The 22,203-nt window shown below is 48.6% G+C and overlaps 2 protein-coding genes and 1 pseudogene across 2 annotated transcripts; 1 reads left to right on the forward strand and 2 right to left on the reverse strand.

The window, feature by feature from the left end:
- The first annotated feature begins 1,568 nt into the window (after positions 1-1,568).
- Positions 1,569-5,594, forward strand: LOC136455899 (uncharacterized; annotated as a pseudogene).
- Positions 5,456-11,746, reverse strand: LOC136455898 (NAC domain-containing protein 74-like). Its single transcript, XM_066455610.1, has 5 exons — positions 11,467-11,746; positions 9,926-10,103; positions 9,273-9,550; positions 8,599-8,979; positions 5,456-7,691 (listed from the first exon to the last, which is right to left on the reverse strand). The coding sequence occupies exons 2-5, from the start codon at positions 10,089-10,091 to the stop codon at positions 6,966-6,968; spliced, it is 1,551 nt and encodes a 516-aa protein (XP_066311707.1). The 5' UTR covers positions 10,092-10,103; positions 11,467-11,746; the 3' UTR covers positions 5,456-6,965.
- Positions 11,747-21,219: 9,473 nt separating this feature from the next.
- Positions 21,220-21,615, reverse strand: LOC136460463 (uncharacterized). Its single transcript, XM_066460146.1, has one exon. The coding sequence runs from the start codon at positions 21,613-21,615 to the stop codon at positions 21,220-21,222; it is 396 nt and encodes a 131-aa protein (XP_066316243.1).
- Positions 21,616-22,203: the final 588 nt, after the last annotated feature.

The following is a 22,203-nucleotide window of genomic DNA, read 5'->3' on the forward strand; positions in this document are numbered from 1 at the left end:
GCATAAGAGGGGGGTGAATTAGACAACTTAAAATTCTAACTCTAAACTATGGCCTCTTTTTCTAATCCTAACAAAACCTATGCAATGGATAAACTATCTAAATGTGCAACTACGATTTTGCTAGTGTGTTGCTATCTCTACCGCAAAAAGAGTAATACAAATAATATAAATGTGGAAGCTAAAGAGCAAGGTAGAGATATGCAAACTCCTATCGACGACTCTAATATTTTTACCGAGGTATCGAGAAGCATGTAAGGTTCCCCTTAGTCATCGTTAGAGCCCCTCGCAAGGAATCCCTCACAAGGGCCAAGCTCTTAGTCGGGTAACTCCGTGGATAGCCTCGGACCTTCCTCATGCGCAAGTGGGTCTCCGACGTGCCTTCTAACAAGCCTCTCCCAAATGCTCCCCACCATCTGCACTATCAAGCTTCTGACCGAAACGTCGCGGGCCTTGTTCCCTCCAGTACACGGTGGCAGCCACACCACAAACGCGATTGATGTGATCTCACTAGACTACAAGCCCCTCCGATGTACAACAATGGTGCGCGCAAGCACCGAGTGGTAAGAGGTATGCAAACCTCACTAAACACTAGGCATAAACCTAGAGCAAGCGCATAAGCGATGGTCTAATCAACCTAAGCACTTCGCAAAGCACCTACACTAATCATCTAATGAATCACTAAACACTATACAAGTGGAGATCACTAAAATGGTGTATCAACACCCTTGATATATTTTCTCAGCTCCACACATCCATTTAGCCGGTTGGGGGTTGTATTTATAAGCCCCACTGAGAAAGTAGCCATTGGGGACGAAATCCCGCTTTTCTGCTACTGACCGGACGTGTTCGGTCGTCCCTACCATTAGAGCTGCGATCAACTGATCGAATGCTGCCAGTGTCCGGTCACTTGCCATCGGACGCGTCCGGTCGCAAGTTCGCTGCTCTGGAACCTCTCTGTACTCGATCGGACGCTGTTATCCTACGTCCGGTCGGTTTTGCCGTCAGCGTCCAGTCACTTGCTGAGTGTGTTGTCGGATTGATGAACAGTGCCATCGGTGCGTCCGGTCGATTCACTTGTTCAGCGTCCGGTCGCTGCTTGCTGATGTCGAGCCACTGATCGGAGCGTCCGGTCACTTTTCTTCAGCGTCCGGTCACTTCTGTGAGCTCGTTTCTTCGTGATCTTGCGTACGGCTTGGTTCCTATCTTCGTGCTTGGACTTTGCTTAATATCTTAGGTCTTCTCTTGTGCTCCTAAAGTCTTGCTTGTGGTGTTGATCCTCGGATCATCACGTTGCCTTCGTCCAAGTCATGTCTTGCACCCTATTGAACTTCAAAACAAACACTTGCAAATTCATTAGTTCAATTCGGTTGTGTTGGTCATCAAACACTAAAATCCAAAGTAAATGGGTCCAGGGTCCATTTTCTTACAGCGGACAACCGTCTCCGCGAGGTTTCTGCTGGGTCCCTCGAACCGACGTGTATGAACTATCCTAAACTGTTTGCTAGTGACGAGTATATATCCTCTAGTTGGTCATTATGAAATTTAATTTTGCTAATATTTTCTATATATCTAATTAAATTAAAAAATCGACATGAATATCATATACACGCTTATTTTGGTACGGAGACGAACCATGGTAGCCACTAGCGGAAGATACCTCCGCAGAACGCCGCTAGAGAGGTGGACACCGTGTGCTCACGAGTCAATGCAGATGGGCCCGGGCCGGGACACGCACGCTGGGGCGCTGGGGGCTGGGCACGTGGCCCAGCGGCAGCGGAAGGAAGCGTCGCGAGGCGCGGTCTAGTGTCCACTCAAGTGGTGGCCGGAGCAGTTTCGTTTCCGCTCGCAGGCAGGCGCAGCGCCAAGCGGCAACCGAGAGTTGGAAACCCATTCCCATCCGCACCGGGTTTTATACCCGCACAGCCACACTGACGTTCTCTCCCCTTCCTTCCTCTCCGTCGCTTCCATTCCCTTCTCTCAATCTCAATCTCAATCTCACCCCCGCCGGCCGAGCCCCAACCCTAGCGGAATACGCACCTGCTTGCGGCGGCGGCGGGGAGCGGTCTTAGGCGTCGGGCGTCGCGGCGGCCCAGCGGTGTCAGATCCGGGCCCCGCGCCGTTAGGTCGCGTGATTCGAGGTAATTCCCGCGAACTTAAGGGGGCGCCTTTTGCGTTAGTTGGGGGGGTCGAAATGGGGAATTTCGGTGCCGTCCGGGCTGGTAGCTCCCGATGAATTGTGGGTTTTGATCGGTGCTAACTTCTCATCTGTTATCCTAGTGATCTGTACTCTTTGCATATGATTCAAGTGTGATATATTATTGGTTTCACCTGATATTTTGTGTTAGTTCCTGCCACAATTTCATCAGTTAGATTTAGCATCGGCTCTATGGTGATTTATATCAGTTAAATATCGACACTTTTGGTTACTAATCGACAGGAAAAAAAATCGCATGGAGAATAATTGTGGCTTGAAAGCAATATATACTCGTGACCTGTCCGAATTGCAAATCGTATTGTATTCTGGCTCTGGGTGCAGAATTTTCTTTATTTTGCTTTAATCAGATACCGGACAATAAAATATTATACTTGTTCCATCCTGCCACGGTTTTGCACAGTGCTTATTCGGCAGTAAGGATAGATGCGAGATGCTATTTTGTTGTGTGGGGCGAAGGATGTGGCCTTTGAGTGTACTTTAGTTTTGGAATGTCTTGACGCTGGTCTACCTAACAGCTGCTTTCTTCCTCCACACATTTTCACCCAACTGTAGTTAGCCAGCTTTCCTAACGTTGTGCCTTCAATTATAAACAAGCATCTATTTTTAATTCCTTTTAGCTTTCTTATTGTGAATAAGTGAGGTGGTTGCTTTATAGATGTTGATGTTCCCACCTGCAAGTATTTAGGGATGTATGAGGGAATGCAATTGTACTAAAAGCATGCTACTAGTATTCTTCCATTTGCTAGAAAAATTGCTTTCTCCATACATTTCTGCTTACCCAAATAAATTCAAATACAGCAGGAACAAGAAGCATTTTTTTTTATCCTAGTTTGGGCTTATGACCCCTATCTGATCATTTATGTCTTATTGTTGGACTCATTAGTTTACATTTCTCCTTTTGTGGCTTTGTCACATTCCATTGCCTCTCTCCAGTCCCTTCCCCTGCTGTATGCTTTCTAGTGCTCGCTCCATTCCAAATTATAAGACATTTTGGCTTTTCTAGATACATAGCTTTCACTATGCACTTAGACATACACTATGTCTAGATAAGCTGCAAGGTTGTCATGTGCATTTTTATTTAACAAAGCTTAATAATTCCAATCATACCGGTTCTTTTGATGATCTTGCTATGGATGCCCCTTAGCTTCCTCTTCGGGGTTGCTTTCTTCTTTCTATGTGGTACCCCTAGCTCCCTCTGTAGGCTTAGAGTGCCCCAGTCTATAGTACATAGTATCGTCTTTAACTTTATATTAAATCTTTGCCCATTTCTTTATTGAAAACGACCTTATTATTGTTATTGTCACCCTGTACAGCTAGGCAGTGTCGGGTTGTTACATTTGTATCACATGAATGAACTCAGAGCATCTCAGTGTTAAAACTGTGAGCATATTAATTCCCCTTCTTTAAGCAATATGGGAGCTAATTGCTGCATTGCTGCAAAGGAGAGGACACAGCCATGCATCACTCCAATAGAAGTATCAGCATACAGGAATGTGAGGCACTCGCCATCATGGAGCTTTCGATGGGACAATCGCACACATATAGAAGACATAATGGATATCCCTACTCTGTTCTCCAACCATAGTAGTGGAAGCATTCGGCCTGATACAAAGAGTGGTTCAATTGCCCCAACCGAAGGATTTTCTAATGGAAATAGCCGTGGAACTAGCCCTTCCAATGTGTTTCACGGAGCAAAGTGGCACAAATCTGATAAAAAATTGGAAGCACCTAAGGTTACAAAGGCTGACCCTCGAGGTAATGAACAATGCTATGGCCTATGCTTTCATTAAGCAATCCTTTATACTCCCTCCATTCCAAATTACAAGATGTTTTGGCTTTTCTAGATACATAGTTTTTGTTATGCAATTAGATATACACTGTGTCTAGATACATCGTAAAAGCAATGTATCTAAAAAAATTCATAACGTCTTATAATTTGGAACGGATGGAGTATTATTGTAATCTCCCTACCTGATGGACTTTGTTTACTGATTTCTACTTATTTTCAGCTGACCGCTCCACAGCAAGCAACTCTTCCCCTGAGGTATGCATCATTAAGCTACCTGCGAAGAAGTTATTACCTTCTAGGTTCCATGCAATTGTAATACCACAGCATTTGTTATCTGACATCTTTTTTTGTTAATATGTTCAGGCAAAGCTTTCCAGGAAATCACTGGACATGTCCAGTGTTGCTTCTGATTTGAAGACATTCGGTATCTGTTCCATCAACACCACCCTTAGTATCCAGAGCAGATCCATCATCCTCCAGGGGGCATTCTCAACCAGGGTATCAATTATACACACAGGTTTCGGACAGTAAAATTCCATCTGTCAGATCTCTCAATGAGATAAGCTCTCCAGAAGGAAGGCCTTCCTCTTCCATGTTATCAGTCTGCAGCAATGACTTATCAGCAGCAGGATCCTATGGTGAGTCATCCGATGGTTGGTCAATGCGCACATTTTCTGAAATGGTTGCAACATCCCAAAGAGAGAGGTGGTCACTTGATAGTGAGCTCTTGGGATCCATTTCTAGTAAAATGACAAGATCAAGTGCTTCGAATTCTACTACACTTCCCCCTGACCAAGAGGTGTGCAAGCTGTGTTTAAAGCTGTTAAAGGAGAGATCGACATGGAACGCTCAGGAGCTGGCTGTTGTTGCTGTTTTGTTGTGTGGACATGTGTACCATGCTGACTGTCTGGACAGCATAACTACAGAAGCTGATAAATATGATCCTCCATGCCCTGTATGCACGCATGGGGAGAAATGTACAGTGAAGCTATTTGGGAAGCTGGAATCAAAGATTAAGAACAAGATACCAAAAAATGTGGCAGGTTGATATCAATCCAGATGGGAACAGTAATAAGCACCAGAAGAAAGGTAGAAGAGAGCCCAGGTTAGGTACAAGTTCAAGCATGAAGGTCCCATTTAGTCGTCCATTTTTGAGGAGACATTTCTCCATTGGATCTCGACCACCTCGGTCAGTCTCAGAAACTGATTCGACAAGAAAGAAGGGATTCTGGGCAAGACACTGGAGAGAGTAGAATAGTTTCCAATTGTCATTAGGTGGGCTGGTCTCCATTATTATGTTTTGGTAAGATCAATTGCATATAGAAGGTTACTAGTTCTATTCCTTTTGTCATCACGGGGATGAATTCAAATTAGTGTTGCATTTGGAATTTCTTGTGTCATCTCTGAACAGTTGGCCAATAACATTACTAATTGAATGTGTTCTTTTCACAGGAAGGGTCTTTAAGAGGAGGCGAACTCCCCAGCATGCAAGCTGATGGAGTTCAGACTGGCACAAGGGCTGACATATTTGGAAGTTTCTCCCAGCCATCATATTCGGATACTGGTGCAGAGCGCATGGTAGCGCAGGTTCCAGTAGTCCAGGATAGGACAACAAAGGTTCTTATACCATGCGAGACAGGGTTGTTGTAGGCCCCGGTTGCAGCTTAGTAATAGTAGCAATCTAACAGAAACGGTGTGGCCTTCCTGGATAGGCCCAATGCTGGGTTGCTAGATTATGTAACCAGCATGCTAGATTATTTATTGTACTCGCAGTTTTTTTTTAATGATTGACTAAGGTACTTATTGTTGGATGGAATGCCGAATGCATTCAAGTTGAAGGCTTCAGTGGTAGAATTTTTCGATGAGATTGGCTGAACTGAGTATCCGTTTGTTCGCATATACACCTAGCTGACAGTGAAGAAAAATTGCTAGTAAACTTCTGCCTGTTTGCAGAAGATTTGCTCTGGAACTCGGTACAGATTTAGCTTATCTAGTTTGCGCTGCAAGCGAAGTTGAGAAACAAAATCGTTATCGAAGTCTCATCGCAGGTAAGATATCCAGATAGCGCAGTGTCCTGAAGTCACACGGTAACCAATCTTAGCGTGACTTGTTTCCTCCATTTCACAAAAATTGTAGCTCTTGCATGCAATTATGCAAGCAGGCAGCAGCAATTAGCTTATCCCAACCAGAAATACGGCACATGAAACAAACGATACATCATAGGAAATTCATCTAGCGTAACTTGTTTCCTCTATTTCACCAAAATTGTAGCTCTTGCAAGCAGGCAGCAGCAATTAGCTTATGCCAACCAGAAATACGGCACATGAAACAAACGATACATCATTGGAAATTCTGAAACCTAAAGTACTTACCAAACTTTTAGACAGCAGAATTCATATGGATTAGTGGAGTACAATTCTGTAGTCAAGCGAGAGACCATCTTCACTTCTTCAAACAGATGCTATTATAAAAGAGAATGCAAACAATGCAGTGGTCTCAATGCAAACATGCAGTGGTCTCTAGTGTAATTATGTAGTCATCCACTATCATCATTTATAAACATAGTTCAGATTTACAAATCTAAGGATAACCGTAACAGGCAAAGGTACATCTTTTTTGTTCATACGCCCCCACCATTTTTCCCTTTTTTTTTTCTTTTTTGATAGGCACCCGTTGGTAGCAACTAGACGATCAAAAAGAGAAAAAAACTTAATATGTACAGCACCACAAAAAAACATGTGGAGATAACTGGGAATCAGTAGTCGCACAAATGTATCTCCAGAAGGCCAGTAACCCCAGTGAGAAAAGCTGAGGAACTCGATTACTATTCCAGTCCAATGCAAGTAAGTCAAGCTGACGAACTACTCCAAGGATGAAGCCAGGAAGATGCTACGCTCAAGCCAGTGCTGCCGCTGACCACTAGAGCTACAGCTAAGCATGCTGATGTTTGATGATTCAAATTTATAGGTTGGCACCAGAGCGGTGATAATGCAGCACTGCAGCAGCAGCAGCAGCAGCAACTCCAACCACAAAAAAGGCAACAAATATGTATGCCTTGAATCCAGCTGATGAACATCTTTTGAAGCCCTTGAGATAACCTTGATTGCTGTGGCCTTCAGGATTGGCTGCATCAGACTGCTTGGCAGAAATGACATTCATTGTATTTTTCTTCTGGTGCTCAACATCAGTCCTGAGATCAAGACGACGGCCACTGTTATCTGTAAACTTCATAGTCTGGTTGATAGATTCAGAATTACTTGTAACCATCCTCTTAATTCCAACCTGCATTTTAAAGTTGACAGCTGCTAGTGAATTGTTAGCAGGAGATGCGGTTGCTCTGCGCCTTCGTATTTTAATTCCATTGTCAATATTTCCATTTGACAGATTCATCTTGTTATTTTCCTGGTCTAACTGCAATTCAGCATTCGCAGTTCCATTCTCAAAGTTGTTTGGAAGAGCACACGAATCTGTTCCCATCATATATGCTTGGTTGGTAGGAAAAGCAATACCTTCCTGGCCAGCTTGTTCCAAGAATATACTGTCATTGAACTGGTCAGTACCAGGATACAACATACTGTAAAGATCCTCGGGAAGATCATCAATGAATAGGTAGTGTGCGGCATCTGTTCCATCCTGGATAGGGCTAGCATGGCCTGGTCCAATATTCGGAGCCACGGAACCAGGATTCTGCAAGGAAAACAAATGCAAAGGGTGTTGAACCAGTGCAAACAAGTACGCAATTTCTGAAAGCAGTGAATAAAAACTCCCAGCCAAAATACAATAAAGCATGGACAATACAACAACAGAGAAAGAATTGACAATTTGCAGAAAAGAGTTTTCCATGGTCCAAAGAGAAAAGTACTGATTACTAGGAACTGAATGTGTAGTTATAGGTTTAGTTTACCCAATGAGGAAATATCCAGAAATCCCAAAGATCAAACAAACTTAAAATAATTTGGCCGCTTTATATTCTGAATTATCAACATGAGAGTTATTCACTCTTCATACTTTTGCAGAGATTCATTATTTTTATTTTGACTTTAGAGCTTTCCAAGGAAAATATAAACATTATGCTAACCTAAGGGCTTGTTTGACAGAGCTCCTGACGCAGATTCTATCCAGGAGAAGCTCTGCCAAACCCAAACAGTAATTTACAGAGAAGTGATTCTATGCTGATTCCGCAAAGCGATTCTCTGAAATGAACCAACAGCCTAGGAGCTGAAAAATTAGCTTTTCCTAATTCACTTCTCGCACAGAATGACCTTTTACCTATAGTTTATCTTAGAGAATCCACTTTCAGCCACAAAATTACTTCTCTCAGAGAATCAAGGGCAGAAGAAGCTGTACCAAACATGCCCATTAGATATAAGCTCTACCAAACAGGGTATCAACTATATAAAAAAACAATCCAAATTTTGGGTGCCCCACGACATACTAGATATTGGGGTCCCTGCACTTAGTAAGTTTAAGGACCCAAATTTATATTTTATTGTTTTTTTAGGGACACTGTATGAACACATTGGGAGAAGCTTATGGACTGACAGCGTAATTTACTCAAAAAAGTCTAGAACGACTGTGAGCCACAGAAACTTACCATTGATTCAGCACATTGTTCAGTCAGAGACACGTCAGCAGAACCAGTATCACCTACAAGGTTAAATGAAGGTGAAGGATCCAACAGTTCTTCCAGCCATGTTTCCAGATCATTACCACCATTTGGAGATGTTGAATCAGGAGTGATAGCTGCCTGAGCACCATCATTAGATAGTTCAGCACTGCCAACTGGTGTAGCAGCATGATTCGATTCTTCTGGACAGATGACTGAGGCAGCAGCATCTTCTGGCTTTACAGTGCTGACAACTGATGTAGCATCATCATCTAGTTGTTCCAGATGAGAGTTCCTGTTGCCCACCTCATAATCATTATCTAATGCCCAGTCATTTCTTTTAGTAACACGGCAGAGGACAAAGGCATCCTGCAGAAAAAGAAAAACTACATTAGCATACTGGACCTCAACCTTAGGCAATAGATTATAGGATAATCATATAACCAAGCAAATTGACTGCAAGATGGCTTGAAGGCACGCCACACAGTAAGTCGGACCTGGTGCCAGCCCATGTGGCACAGCCCATCTATGCCATCTATAGTAAGTCCTATAACATATAAATACACGAAGCAAGATCTAATATGTATACTCTTCAAGATACAATTATCTGAAACCACTATTATATTACTCAGAAACATGTATTACAATCAACAGTGCAATACCTTCATATCAGGGCTGACTTTACATTCATTCTCGTCTATGTAGTACTCATGCATAATCCACTCAGTGCGTCTGCCAGAGGGAGGACGGCCTTCATGAAAAACTAAAGTCTTCTTTGTTCCTAGAGTTCGCTTGTTCAGCTTTATGGCTCGGTCCTTTCCAGTTGATTTCCAGTAACCAGCGAGTGTTGCCCTGTTTGACCTAGAGCCAGTAGGGTACTTCCTGTCACGAGAGGCAAAGAAATGCCACTTGTTGTCCTTGATTGGAAGATTGCACTTTGCTGAAAATACCATCAGAACTCACAAAATCAGGAAATATGAGGATATGAGCCATGCAATAGGAGAGAACATTTGGATTGCATTAATAAGTGGTGCAAATAGCAGAAAACTTCATCCACAGAGCTAAAGAACAGATACTAGATAAAGAGGATACAGATTGACAGGAATCACTTTAATGTAAAAAAATAAAGCTGCATCAGTGATAAACTTGATTGAAAAATATTTCTCGTCTAGCTGTCTATGATTCACAAGGACTTCATAGGATTCAACTAGATATCACATCTAGGCCAAACTCAGAGAAAAAACTTGAGATACTTTTTTTTGGCAAAGTTCTCCACGAACTTCAACTAAAAACTATGAAAGCATGGTCAACCTACCAGGTAAATCCCATGGTTCATGCTTGTATATATCCACCTCTGGTATAAGATCATATTCAATTTTCTGGCCAAGTATTTTCCTCTTCAGATAGTGAGAAATAAGTTCAGGATCCGAAGGATGGAATCCAAATCCTGGTGGCAGGTGCATATCACGCAGTACTTCCATTTTACAATATATCTGCATTAACCACAAAACACAAACAAAAGCACAAGCATGATCAGAACCATAATAATTCAAAAGTATGGATTCTCAAATGATTGATGTAAACAGCCATGCCTACAAATGCAAAATATATATTGATCTGTCATGGTAAACAATCATGCCAGCAAAGGCAGAATATACATTGAGCTCATTAACTCTTCCAGTAGAAGAAGCTCTTGAGGCCTTGATTCTCATTTCTCAAAACAAAGCAGAAATTTCTAAAGCATTACAACAAAAAACGAAGGATTTGAGTCCTTCACTCTTTCCCCCTATACGGCAAAGTAAAATTTTGCTAGTGGAAAAAAAAATCCACCAAAACATATAGTCAAAGAACAAAGGTAGCTGCACAATAGCAGTTCCACGAAACTCAAAAGGACCAATTGCATTGTTTTCAAGCATGGAAGCGTTTTCAGCATATAGTGTAACAAAAGCAAAATACTGAAGACATAGAAGAAGCCAAAAATCCATTTCCAAGGGAGACAACAGATCCATTTTTCTCTGTGAACAATATTTTCCATCTAACGTACATGTTTTCTTTATAAGACTTGACAGGGCCACCATCAGCAATAAATCACTGAACTGAGAAAGGAAGCTTAAAGCCTGCTAAAAATGTGTGCTCGCACTAATCTATTACGATAGGATGTAAATATAAAAAGTACCACTGATTTGATTGTTCTCTCTATGGATAAATAGGGAACAACTTCATCATCTAATTATTTCAGTGAACTTCTGAATCCCACAACCACAAGTATCAATGACTCGGAGTGCTAGTGACAGCAGTTATCCAGAACCCAGATAAGCAGTCAACATTCGCTCGAGGAGCTCAAAATCCGCCACCAAAAATCACCAAGTTCCAAGCAGAGCTCTCCTGCTCCTTCCCACTGCCAGAATGCAACCGAAGGCAAGAAAGGAGGACACTGGACACAATCACCAGAATCCACGTTTGATGCGATTTCTCAGGACACCTGATTTCGCACCGAAGAAGAAGAAGAAGAATCCCCAGACTATTGACCTCGGCACCAATCAGAGCCAAAACCCTTCAAAAAGTCACAGGAAATTCCCGTTGACGAAAAACGCGGCGACCTAGGATCGGCAGCCGAAACTTTAACCGACCAAATAAATGCCACGAACCCTAACCAAGCGAGTCCCACGATCAGTAGACGTCGCCCCCATCCTAAGCGAAAATCCACCAACGTTGCCGCATCGCACACGCTGCGCAGTCGCCCCCGAGCGCCAGGGAACGCCTAGAACAGAGGAACCCCAACAGAAACACAGCACCCGACCAGGCCACCAGCACCAGATGAATAGAGACGACAAGGCGAGGACGGGATCGGCTCACCTCTCCGGAGCCGGGTGGCCGCACGACCGATCGCGCCCGACCGGCGCCCCGCGGAACCACCAGGACGGCGCCGCCGCGCGGGGAGGAGAGGAGGAGCCCGGAGGAGCACGGCGAAGAGCACGAGGCGGTGTCCGTTCGGTCCAGCGAACGAGTCAAGTCTGGGAGTGGCGGCACTGGGTGGGGAGGCTGGAGGCGTCGCGGGTGGGCTGCTCCTGCTGGGGAGCCGAGGGGAGAGGAGAGGACGACTTGGGCGAGACGGACGAAGTAGGAAGCGACGGGTGCGCTGCGCCCGGCCGCGTTTTTAACTACGCGCTGAGGACGCGGTGCTGTGGGTCGTTTCCTTAACGCGGGCGTCCTGACTCCTGGACCGTCGGACGGCAGGATGTGGAAGTGAGGTCGTGGCAGAGGCCCTACGGGTCGTTGGATGCGAATCGCCCGCATCCGATCGGCGATGATCGCCTCCGGTTCCAGGTGCCGCTGCTGCCTCGCTGCCAGGTGGGGGAGTCGCACCGCGACTTGGCTTGTCTTGTGGAGCAAGACTTCCTGTGTTCCTCTTCCTCCTCCCTCGGTGCCCGTGCCGCTGCCGCTAGTATTGTCTGGACTCGGCTCACCACTCGCCAGTCAGCAGTGTGTTGAGGTGGCCTTGACATGGTCCAACAATGCAACCACTAGAAACCAGGCCGTCACGGCTCATCAGAATCTCTTCACTAGTGCTAAGGCCTTGTTTAGATGCCATCCAAATTCTAAGTTTTTTCACTCTTTCTTCATCACATCAATTTTTAGCCGCTTGTATGGAGTATTAAATGTAGGTAAAAAAAAAACTAATTACACAGTTTAGTTAAAAATCACGAGATGAATCTTTTGAGCCTAGTTGGTCCATGATTGGACAATATTTATCAAATAAGACGAAAGTGATACTATTCATCGGGTTCAAAAAATTTGCAAAGTGAACCGGGCCTAAAGTGGGATCCAGAGAATCATGGTCTTATGCCCTTATCCTTATCTACTCAGGCTATGTTTAGTTCGCGAAATGAAATTTTTTAGATGCCACATCGAATGTTTTGGGAATATCGGAAGGGGTTTTCGGATACTAATAAAAAAACTAATTACATAGCTCGCCTAGAAACTGTGAGACGAATTTATTAAGCCTAATTAATCCGTCATTAGCGCATGTTAGTTATTGTAGCACTTATGGCTAATCATGGACTAATTAGTCTTAAAACATTCGTCTCGCGATTTCCAATCAAACTGTGCAATTAGTTTTTTTTCGTCTATATTTAATACTCCATGCATGTGCCGCAAGATTCGATGTGATAGTTTAGGGTGAAAATTTTTTGGAACTAAACTAAGCCTCAGAAAAAATCAAAGGCAGGTCTTGATCTGCGCACAGCCGAATTACGTGACCTTGACTACAGATAGTAAGCTTACAAATATAGGTTTCAGGTCTTTATTTTTCTGGCCGAATTTTATAGGATGATCATCAACTTAAAGGTGCTAGGTTATACTGTATAAGGTAGCTTTGTCGATTTCATGTTTATAAGCTGATAGTTTATTTTAGCTTATTTCAGAACTAGAAATTCTAATAGCAAACCTCTCTTAGTCCGATATACTACAAGTAGGATTCTGAGTCACCATACAACGAATCTAGGTCTTATGTTAAAAAAAACAAATCTAGGTCACATGTATATGGGATAAGGAGGGCGTGATGGCAATTTGGAAAGTAAAAAAGCAGGACCCCCTAGTATATTACAAGTAGAATTCGAGTCACCATACAACAAATCTAGGTCTTATGTTTAAAAAAACCAATCTAGGTCACATATATATGGGATAAGGAGGGCGTGATGGCAATTTGGAAAGTAAAAAAGCATGACCCCTATAAGTCTTGAAATCGAGCTATGTATCATCGTCAGAACCGACTTGCTCTAACTCTAACTCATATAAGTATGGGTCATGAGTCATGAAAGACGTGAGGGTAGTTCGGGAAATAAAAAAACTAGATAGAAGAAATCATTTGCACTTTAATATTACCATCAAAGATGTCAATGTGCTACAACGAAACCTAATACGTCTTATAACTGGACTTCATACTATAGTTCGATATGAGTTAATTATTCTAACTCATACGGTCTTGGAGCATCCTTCTGGGTCACATATGAGACACAAAGAGCATGGGATATTTTGGGAATAAAAAATCGGGTTGGAAGAAACAGTTCTGTCAGTGTTTTGGACCAGCGGATCCTCAACCAACTAGTGAAAGTGTACTGCATGCCCCTAATCCCGGATGGTGATGCAAAGAGACACAAGGTTTATACTGGTTCGGGCAATAAGTGCCCTACGTCCAGTCTGAGAGAGCGATCTTGCATTCCTTGCACTGAGGTGCTTGTAGTAGGGGTTTACAAGCTGGGCGAGAGAGGGAGCTTGTCCCAGGTCTCTGCGTGGAACGGCGTGGGTTGCTTGAGACGTTGATCTCAGGCAGCGGGGGAGCGTGCGTGTCTGAGTCTACGTGAGTCTGTCTGTGCGTGAGCGTTCACCCCCTTAGAAACGGCCCCGGTCACTCCCTTTTATAGTTGAAGGGGGGACAGGGGTGATACATACGTTTGCTACGTGGCGTTTTGCGAGCGGAGGCGGTATGTCTGACCCTGTGCTTATCACTGTGGTGGCATGGTCGATGGAGAGGTCTTGTCCTCGGTGCACTGGAGCGACGTGCTGGTCGCGCCCGATCCTGTACGACGTGGGGGCTCCTATGATGGCTTGACGTAGGGCATGGCGCAGACCGTGGATGACATGTCGGTCGCTGTATGTCGACAGCGTAGAGAGCCGAGGCCCTGTCGATGCAGAGGCTGAGCCATTGTGGGGGGCTCGGCGGGCGCGAGTCCCGAGGCTACAGGGGTGCGGAGGCGGGTAGCTAAGGCTCGGAGGGAGCAGTTGATCTTTTATGCTGATTCCAAGGCTATAGGTACCTAGACATGACTCTCCACGCCGCACTGTCCTCGAAGCAGGTGGGGTTAGGCAGCATAGTGCCGCATGGGTGTTAGTCATGGGCATAGTGCCGAGCACAGCGGTCAGTAACCCCTGCCTCGTCCTGTCCCGGATGGCATGGCGTTGATGCGACTCCCACCTCGTCGGTCACTTCGCTGTGTCGAGCCATCGTTCGGCTGATGTCACGGGAGTGGTTGGTCGCGTTAGTTGGACGTGATGTCCTGGTCGAGGCAGTGGTGACGGGGTAGCTGCCGAGCCGGCCTCGAGCGAGGCGGAGAATCGGTACCTCATCCGAGGCCTTACGTACGGGGTCTCGAGCGAGGCAGAGAATCGGTCGAGGCCTCGTGGTTGTCTCTTGGCTTTGATATTTACAAGGTCTAAGCAATTTTTTCAGTTCTTGCTTAGGATACCCCTTTTTATGGTATCCGATAGTAGCCCCCGAGCCTCAGGGGGAGTGCGAGCACTCTTCCTAAGGTTTTGATGATACTTGGCTCACAGCGGCTCCCGTCGGGATTGTGTTGTGTGCTCGAGGCCTCGGTGGGTGCGCACGAGCGCACCCGCCGGGTGTAGCCCCCGAGGCCCTAGAGGAGTGGATTTACTCCTCCAGGGGATTTTTCCCTTTTGAGTGAGGGGTTTTATCGTGTTTGCCGAGCCCCTGAGTGCGAGTTTGGGTCGCTGGGTCTTGGCTTGGTTGCAGGAAGAGCCCCTGAGCCTCGGCGCGGAGCAAGAGGGCGATTAGGAGTTTCCTTGTCTTTTTGGTGCGGCCCTCGTGTATCTTTTTCGTTCGGAAGGAGGGGTTGTTTGCCGAGCCCCCGAGTGCGAGTTTGGGTCGCTGGGTCTTGGCTTGGTTGCAGGAAGTACCCTCGAGCCTCTATGCGGAGCAAGAGGGCGATCAAGAGTTTCCCTGTCTTTTTTGTGCGGCCCTTGCGCATCCTTTTTGTTTGGAAGGAGGGGTTGTTTGCCGAGCCCCCGAGAGCGAGTTTGGGTCGCTGGGTCTCGGCTTAGTTGCAGAAAGTGCCCCGAGCCTCTACGCAGAGCAAGAGGGCGATCAGGAGTTTCCCTATCTTTTTTGTGCAGCCCTCGCGTATCCTTTTTATTTGGAAGGAGGGGTGGAGAATGCTAGGCTACCCTCGGTGGGCGTGAGTAGTGACATCTTCGATGAGCTGTTATCGGGTAAGTCCAAGTAGAGGCCCATGCCCCATTCGATAGGGGTCGGCTGGTGGTCCAGAGACACACTCCAAAAATACCAAAGGGCTTCTCTAGTGGGTCCTAGGGCTGCTCAATTGGCCCCGAGGGCTCGGTGCCTCCCTGCAATGGGATCCCATTCAGAGACCTCCCTATCAGCCTCGAACATGACTTAGGGCATCCCAAGCAGTCGCTTGCTTGGGCCTCGGCCATGTACGAGCTCGCCCATAGTCATCCCTAACTCTATTTGTCCTGGGGCAGCTATCGAGACCCTCGGGGGCCTAGCATTCGAACCCCTAGACCGTAACGAGGCTCGGTGCCCAGTTCCTTAGTCTAAAAGGAATCGGGTGGGGGGTATTCCCCTCCCATCGGCTGACAATGGCAGGTGCGCCTTTTGAGGCGGTTTTCTTGGGGAGATAGAATAGCGCCTGCTGTTGCTCTGGTCGGACACGATGCGATGTCTATGGATGGGACATTACTGTGCGTGCGTGGTTAATAAGGAGAAGGTGGACGCGTGGGTGGTTTAATCGGATCCGGATTAACTATGCCAGATCTGGGGGAAACTTCCTCGGTTTCGTCGCCCGTCTATTTTGCCCCCTTCCCTCATAAATACGTGATGAGGCTCGCCCCTCCCTTCCTTACCTTACCTGCATATGTTCGACCTTTCTGCCCTCGAGCAGTTGCTAAGAACAGAGAGCACCAAGGAGAAGAAGGGAGAAGGGGGAGGAAGAGAGAGAGAGAGATAGCGAGAGCTTGCCTTACCACCGCTCCCATGGTCGATGGTGTTGTCATCCTCTAGGTGGATCCTCGGGGTATGTCCGATGTGTCCGTGGTGATGCTGTAGTCACTTGTCAATGATGGCCTCCTCTGCCCGATTACTGACCCCACCAGACCAGAGTGGATTGCTCTAGGGGCCGAGCCAGAGCCAAGGCCACACGATGACTACATCATGACCTTCATGGCCTTCCACAAGCACGGTCTCAGCCTGCTGGTGGACCAATTCATGCGGGCGCTCCTGCACTACTACGGCGTGGAGCTCCACAACTTCAACCCCAACTCCATCGCGTAAGCGGCCATCTTTGTTACCGTCTGTAAGGGGTACCTAGGCATTGCTCCCCACTAGGAGCTGTGGCTCCACCTCTTTCGGGTAGGGCTCACCACCAAGCCAACGGGCACGACGGGCACACGAAAGGCGATGAGGGCCAGCGGCTGCACTCTCCAAGTGCGCCAAGACCGGCAGCTCCTATACATCCTAGCCTAGCTCGCGTCATCCAACCGTCGCTGGTACAACAGCTTGTTCCACCTTTGCAATGATGACAGCGGGCTTCCCCCCTATACCGGGTGGGTCATGGAGTGCCAGCCAGAGAAGTGGTGGTATGACGTCCCGGTGGTTGATCAGCCCAAGCTGCGGCTGCTCCTGGAGGCGCTGGAGAGGCTATGTAGCCGTGGCCTTATGGCGGCTATGGTCATGGTGGCTTTCCACCACCAGAGGGTGCTACCACTGATGGCTCGATGGCAATGTCTATTTGAGATGACACCGGATGAGCCGATCGAAGGCGTCTAGATGTCCGTCGTCGCCCTCTCCAACGAGGAGATTCTACGTCGGGTGAGAGAGATGGTGGAGGGGTGACTGAGGAGCAGTGGACTATCCCCATTCTCGATGTGCCCATCACGGGGGCACCTCTCTCTGGTAAGTCACGCGCCGCTGCGACCCCTGAGGCCTCCTTGCTCCTTGCATTTTCCTTTTCCCTTATTGGTGTTCGTTGTTCCTATAGGGGATGAAGGATGTGCAAGCCTCCCCATCGCCCATTCCCGAGGACGCAGAGCGGCGGGCGGTGAACAGGGCGCATGCCGAGGTGTAGAAGAAGTGGAAGGATGCCGAGGAGGCAAGGCGCAAGAGGAAGAACCTTGAGTGCGAAGAGCTAGAGAAACATCGCCGGCAGCAGAGGCACGATGGTTTCCCGGCGGAGCCGTCTCCGTCATTGTCGTTGTTGAATTCCTCGAGCGATGACGACGAGAGTGAGGTGGGATGGGGTACCCTAGACCATCTCCCTAACGTCAGGGGGACGGCACCTAGGGCATCGGCGAGCAGCCTGGCGTTCCCAGGAGGAGGAGGAGAGGATGCCTCGGGGCCAGCGATCGCCCGCCCTAGGGCCAAGGCCGACACGCCCGAGGCACGAGCGCTAGGGAAGTGCACCGTCAGCCCAGTGGGCTCGACGATGGGGGTGGAGCAGGCGATGGTGGAGGCGACTCAACCGCCTCCGCAGATGGTCGAGGGGGCATCAGAGTCCAGCGAGGGCCGGCCAGCACCGGCGGATACGGAGGCCGTGCCACCGCTGCCGCCACCACCGTTGCAGAGGATGAGGGACGCTGTGTGGAAGCGGTTGTGTCCCTGTTCAAGGTAAGTGTTTTGTCAATGGGGTTTGCAGCATTTCCTGCTCGTCCCTTGGTCGTATGCTGACCTTGTGAGTGCTTTTGCTTTCAACCAGAAGCGTCAGGCGGAGGCTCCCGCCCTAGCGCCACGTAAGGCACTCAAGGTGAGCACCAGCTCCACTGCTCAATGGGTGGCAGAGGCATAGGCCGCCATACAGCGTGGCATGGCGTCGGTGAGGGCTGACCTGAAGGAGCCAATCACCCAAGGAGAGGAGGCTACCGAGGCGGCCATAGAGCAGGCGAGGGAGGAGGCGCCTACGCCCCATGAGGCTGAGGCCCATGAGTCAGATGAAGCCAAGGTGCCTTCAGTCGCTGAGGCCACCAAGGGCGAGGTTGAGGCCCCTAGGACCTCTGAGGCTGAGGCGACAGAGGCTTGGGCATCTAGGACCACCGAGGCCAAGGTGGTAGAGGCCGGAGCTCTCGGGACAACCGAGGCCGAGGTGGTGGAGACGGAGGTGGGGCAAGCTTCGATATGGCCCCTAGTCCAAGACCTGCCGCCGTCGTAGGAGAGCGCCCGGGAAGTGGAGGTTCAGACAATCTCCTCCAGTGATACTTCCCGGGGGAAGGAGGTGGCAGACACCGAGGTGGCCAGCACCACAGAGCAGCCAATCCTGACTCCTGCCAAGGGGAGCTTGGCCCTTGTCCGGGTCCAACCCGAGGCCTACGGGTGGGATAGCCCGCGTGTCTTGTGGCGGAGCTAGGACGACCCTGAGGGGGAGCCTCTGTTCGCCCTCGAGGACTTGGTTGAGGGGGGCGCTAGGACTCCTTCGAGCAATTCCATTGTCTGGTGGAGCAGCCGCTGCGGACAGCGCTGTCCGTCGTGGCTGACGATATGTCTGGAGTCACCTAGGTGCGCACTTTCTTTTTTCATGCTATGTCATCTTTTCCCGAGTTTTCTCATAGTGCTTGACGTTTGTTCTGCCTATCCAGGAGCTCGAGGCCCGGTCCCTTGGGAAGTCATTGTTCCTCCAGCGGGAGAGGGGCGTCTAGGACCAGCTCCAACAGTAGAAGGACCTGCTCGCCAATGCCAACAAGCTTCTATCGATGCAGAGCACGGAGGTGGAGGACCTCCGCATTCGCTGTGCTGACATGAAGGCCGAGGCAGCCATGGCTCGGGAGCAGGCTGCCCCTTTGGCGGCGTAGATCAAGGAGCTGTAGGAGGAGTTGACCCGGGTGGCCGGCGAGCGGGACACCTTCAGGTCCCGAGCCGAACAAGCAGAGGTCTCTACCAAGGTCATCACCAGGTAGCTGGGGGCAGAGCAGGGCGGCACCTACTGACGAAAGGTGCCTTGACGGAGGCCCTCAAGGTGGTCGAGGCCTCTCGAGTCGAGGTCCAAAGCTGGAAAGAGAAAGCTAAGGGTGAGTCCCGTAGGCCTTCACCCTTGTTCGGCTTATTTCCTTTTGTGCTTAACCCTATCCCGTTTGTCTTGGTGCAGGGTTGGAGAAGGAGGTCTCTTAGGCAGCTGAGGCCTCCGTTGAAGTGTAGGCGATGCTCGAGGCTGAGTCCAAGAGCACAACACGCTACAGAGCGCCGCCCATACCACCTATGAGGCCATGGAGGTTGGGGGGTCGAGCCAAGTAGGTCCCTCGGGAGCTGTTTGATGGCATTGAGCAGCCGAGTCCGTGAGCAGCTCCGGGGGGCGCTGCACAGGGGCGTCAAGCATGCCCTAGCCGTCGTCTCCTCGCACTATGTCAGTGTCGACCTTGAGGCCATCAGCGATGGTTATGTCTTGGCTGAGGATGATGAGGAGGCTGAGGAGGAGGTCATGAAGCTGACGGAGGTGGCTGAGGCCCCTGGCACGGCACTAGCCAAGCTGTTCGAAGAGGAGGTGGTTCCTCCTACGCCGACCGCCGATGCTGGCAACCCTAAGTTCTGACCTGGGCTAAAGGGGCCATGTAAATGGATTATGATTATTATTGTACCGTAACACTTGTGGTTGTCAAGGCCTTTTTTCAAGTACTTATGCGTCTACGCTTTTTAATCGTTTTTTATTGTATTTCCGAGCCTCTGCCCTCTATCTCATCTCTGAACATATCAGTTGCAAGAAACTTCCTCGGAGCCTAAGCTGCCCCTCGAGCAAAAGGTGGTGAGGGAGTTGCCGTAGCCTAGAGGCATAGGCCGTTTCGTGGCTCGGCTGGCCTTTTGGCCCTAAGACAGACTTTTGGTCCTTAGGTTTTTAACAATCGATTTGTCAGAGTACGCTAGAGAGTTTAGCGTAGAAATTTTTTTTGAAAGACGACTAAAAAATGGTGCCTGGGACTTGGGGGGGGGTCCCCCCTTCTAGCCCTCAAGGGAGGCTCAGTTCTATAGAGGTAGAGCTGAGTCTTGTTCGAGCCCCGCGGTGGGCAGCTCTGTAGAGGCAGAGCCAAGTCTCCTTTGTAGCGTTATCATAACGCTGATCCCCCATCAATAGGTTCGGGGGGTTTCTCGAAAAATTAGAATAACTAAAGAATACTTCTTTATTGTATTTTGAGAAACAATATATACAATGCTTGGAAATTTAAGGGTAGAAGCGACGTAGTTGTTCTATGTTCCAAGCGTTGGTGAGGATTTCACCCTTCTCGTTGGCTAGCTTGTAGGTCCCGGGCTTTAGCACTTGGGTGACAATGTACGGCCCTTCCCATGGCAGGGTCAGCTTGTGGCGGCCCTTATTACTCTGCCTCAGTCTCAGCACCAGGTCGCCCACTTTTAGGTCTCGGCCTCGAATGCGCTGGGCTTGATAGCGTCATAGGGCCTCGAATGCGCCGGGCTTGATAGCGTCGCCAGGCTTTATCGATCGCTACCAGCAAATGAGTATAGCCCTTGGGGGCCTTCTACAGAGGCCCAACCATGTTGAGCCCCCACATGGCAAATGGCCATGTAATAGGGATGGTTTGGAGGGCTTGGGCCAAGAGGTGTGTCTGCCACGCATAGCATTAACATCCCTTGTAGGAGCATACTAGCTTGGTGACGTCAGCAACCGCCATTGGCCAATAGAACCCTTGGCGGAAGGCATTTCCAACGAGCGTCTGAGGTGCTGCATGGTGCTCGTAGGCTCCCACATGTAAGTCCCAAAGTAGGGCTTGGCCTGCCTTAGTGGTGATGCATCGTTGGAGGATGTCAGATGGGCTTCGCCTGTACAACTTGCCGTCGCTGAGGACGTAAGTTTTGGCTCATCACGTAAGCCATCGGGCTTTGCTCCTATCTACAGGAAGCTCTCCTCGAATGAGGTAATCAAGGAACGGGACTCGCCAGTCCATGCCCTGGTTGGCCTCGGGAGGCTCCGCGTTGATTTCCATGACCTCGGGCTCGGCTGAAAGGGTCTCAGTGATAGAGGGGGCCTCGGGCTCTACGGTGGGCTCGACCGGTGGGCCCTCTTCTGCCACCAAGGCATAGTTGAAGGAAGGCTTGTGGAGGTCTCTGGCGAAGATGTTCAGGGGGACTGGGGCCCATGGCGATGCCATCTTTGCCAGTTCATCCGTGGCCTCGTTGAATTTTCGCGCAATGTGATTGAGTTCAAGACCGTCGAACTTGTCTTCTAGGAGACGCATCAACTTGTAGTACGCCTCCATTTTGGGGTCATAGCAGTTCGAATCCTTCATCACTTGATCGATGACGAGCTGTGAATCGCCCCGTATGTCGAGACGTCGTACTCCAAGTTTGATGGTGATCTGCAAGCCATTGACAAGGGCTTCATACTCGGCTGCGTTGTTAGAGGCGGCAAAGTGGAGCCAAATCATGTAGCGCATGTGTACTCCGAGGGGTGAGATGAAGAGCAGACCCGCGCCTGCCCCGGTCTTCATCAGAGACCCATCAAAGTACATGGTCTAGCATTCCACTTGGATTTGAGCAGGTGGCAGTTGGGTGTCGGTCCACTCAGCCACAAAATCGACCAAGACCTAGGATTTAATTACTTTCCGAGGCACAAAAGATAGGGCTTCCCCCATGAGTTCCATGGCCCACTTGGCTATTCTACCTGAGGCCTCTTGGTTCTAGATTATCTCTCCTAGGGGGAAAGACAACACCATGGTCACTGGGTGGGACTCGAAGTAGTGACGCAGCTTGCATTGAGCCAAGACTATGGCGTAGATCAACTTTTGGATGTGGGGGTAGCGTGTCTTAGTCTTGGAGAGCACCTCGCTAATGAAGTAAATAGGTCA

This window comes from Miscanthus floridulus, chromosome 6, assembly GCF_019320115.1.
Source record: "Miscanthus floridulus cultivar M001 chromosome 6, ASM1932011v1, whole genome shotgun sequence".
Classification (NCBI taxonomy): Eukaryota; Viridiplantae; Streptophyta; class Magnoliopsida; order Poales; family Poaceae; genus Miscanthus; species Miscanthus floridulus.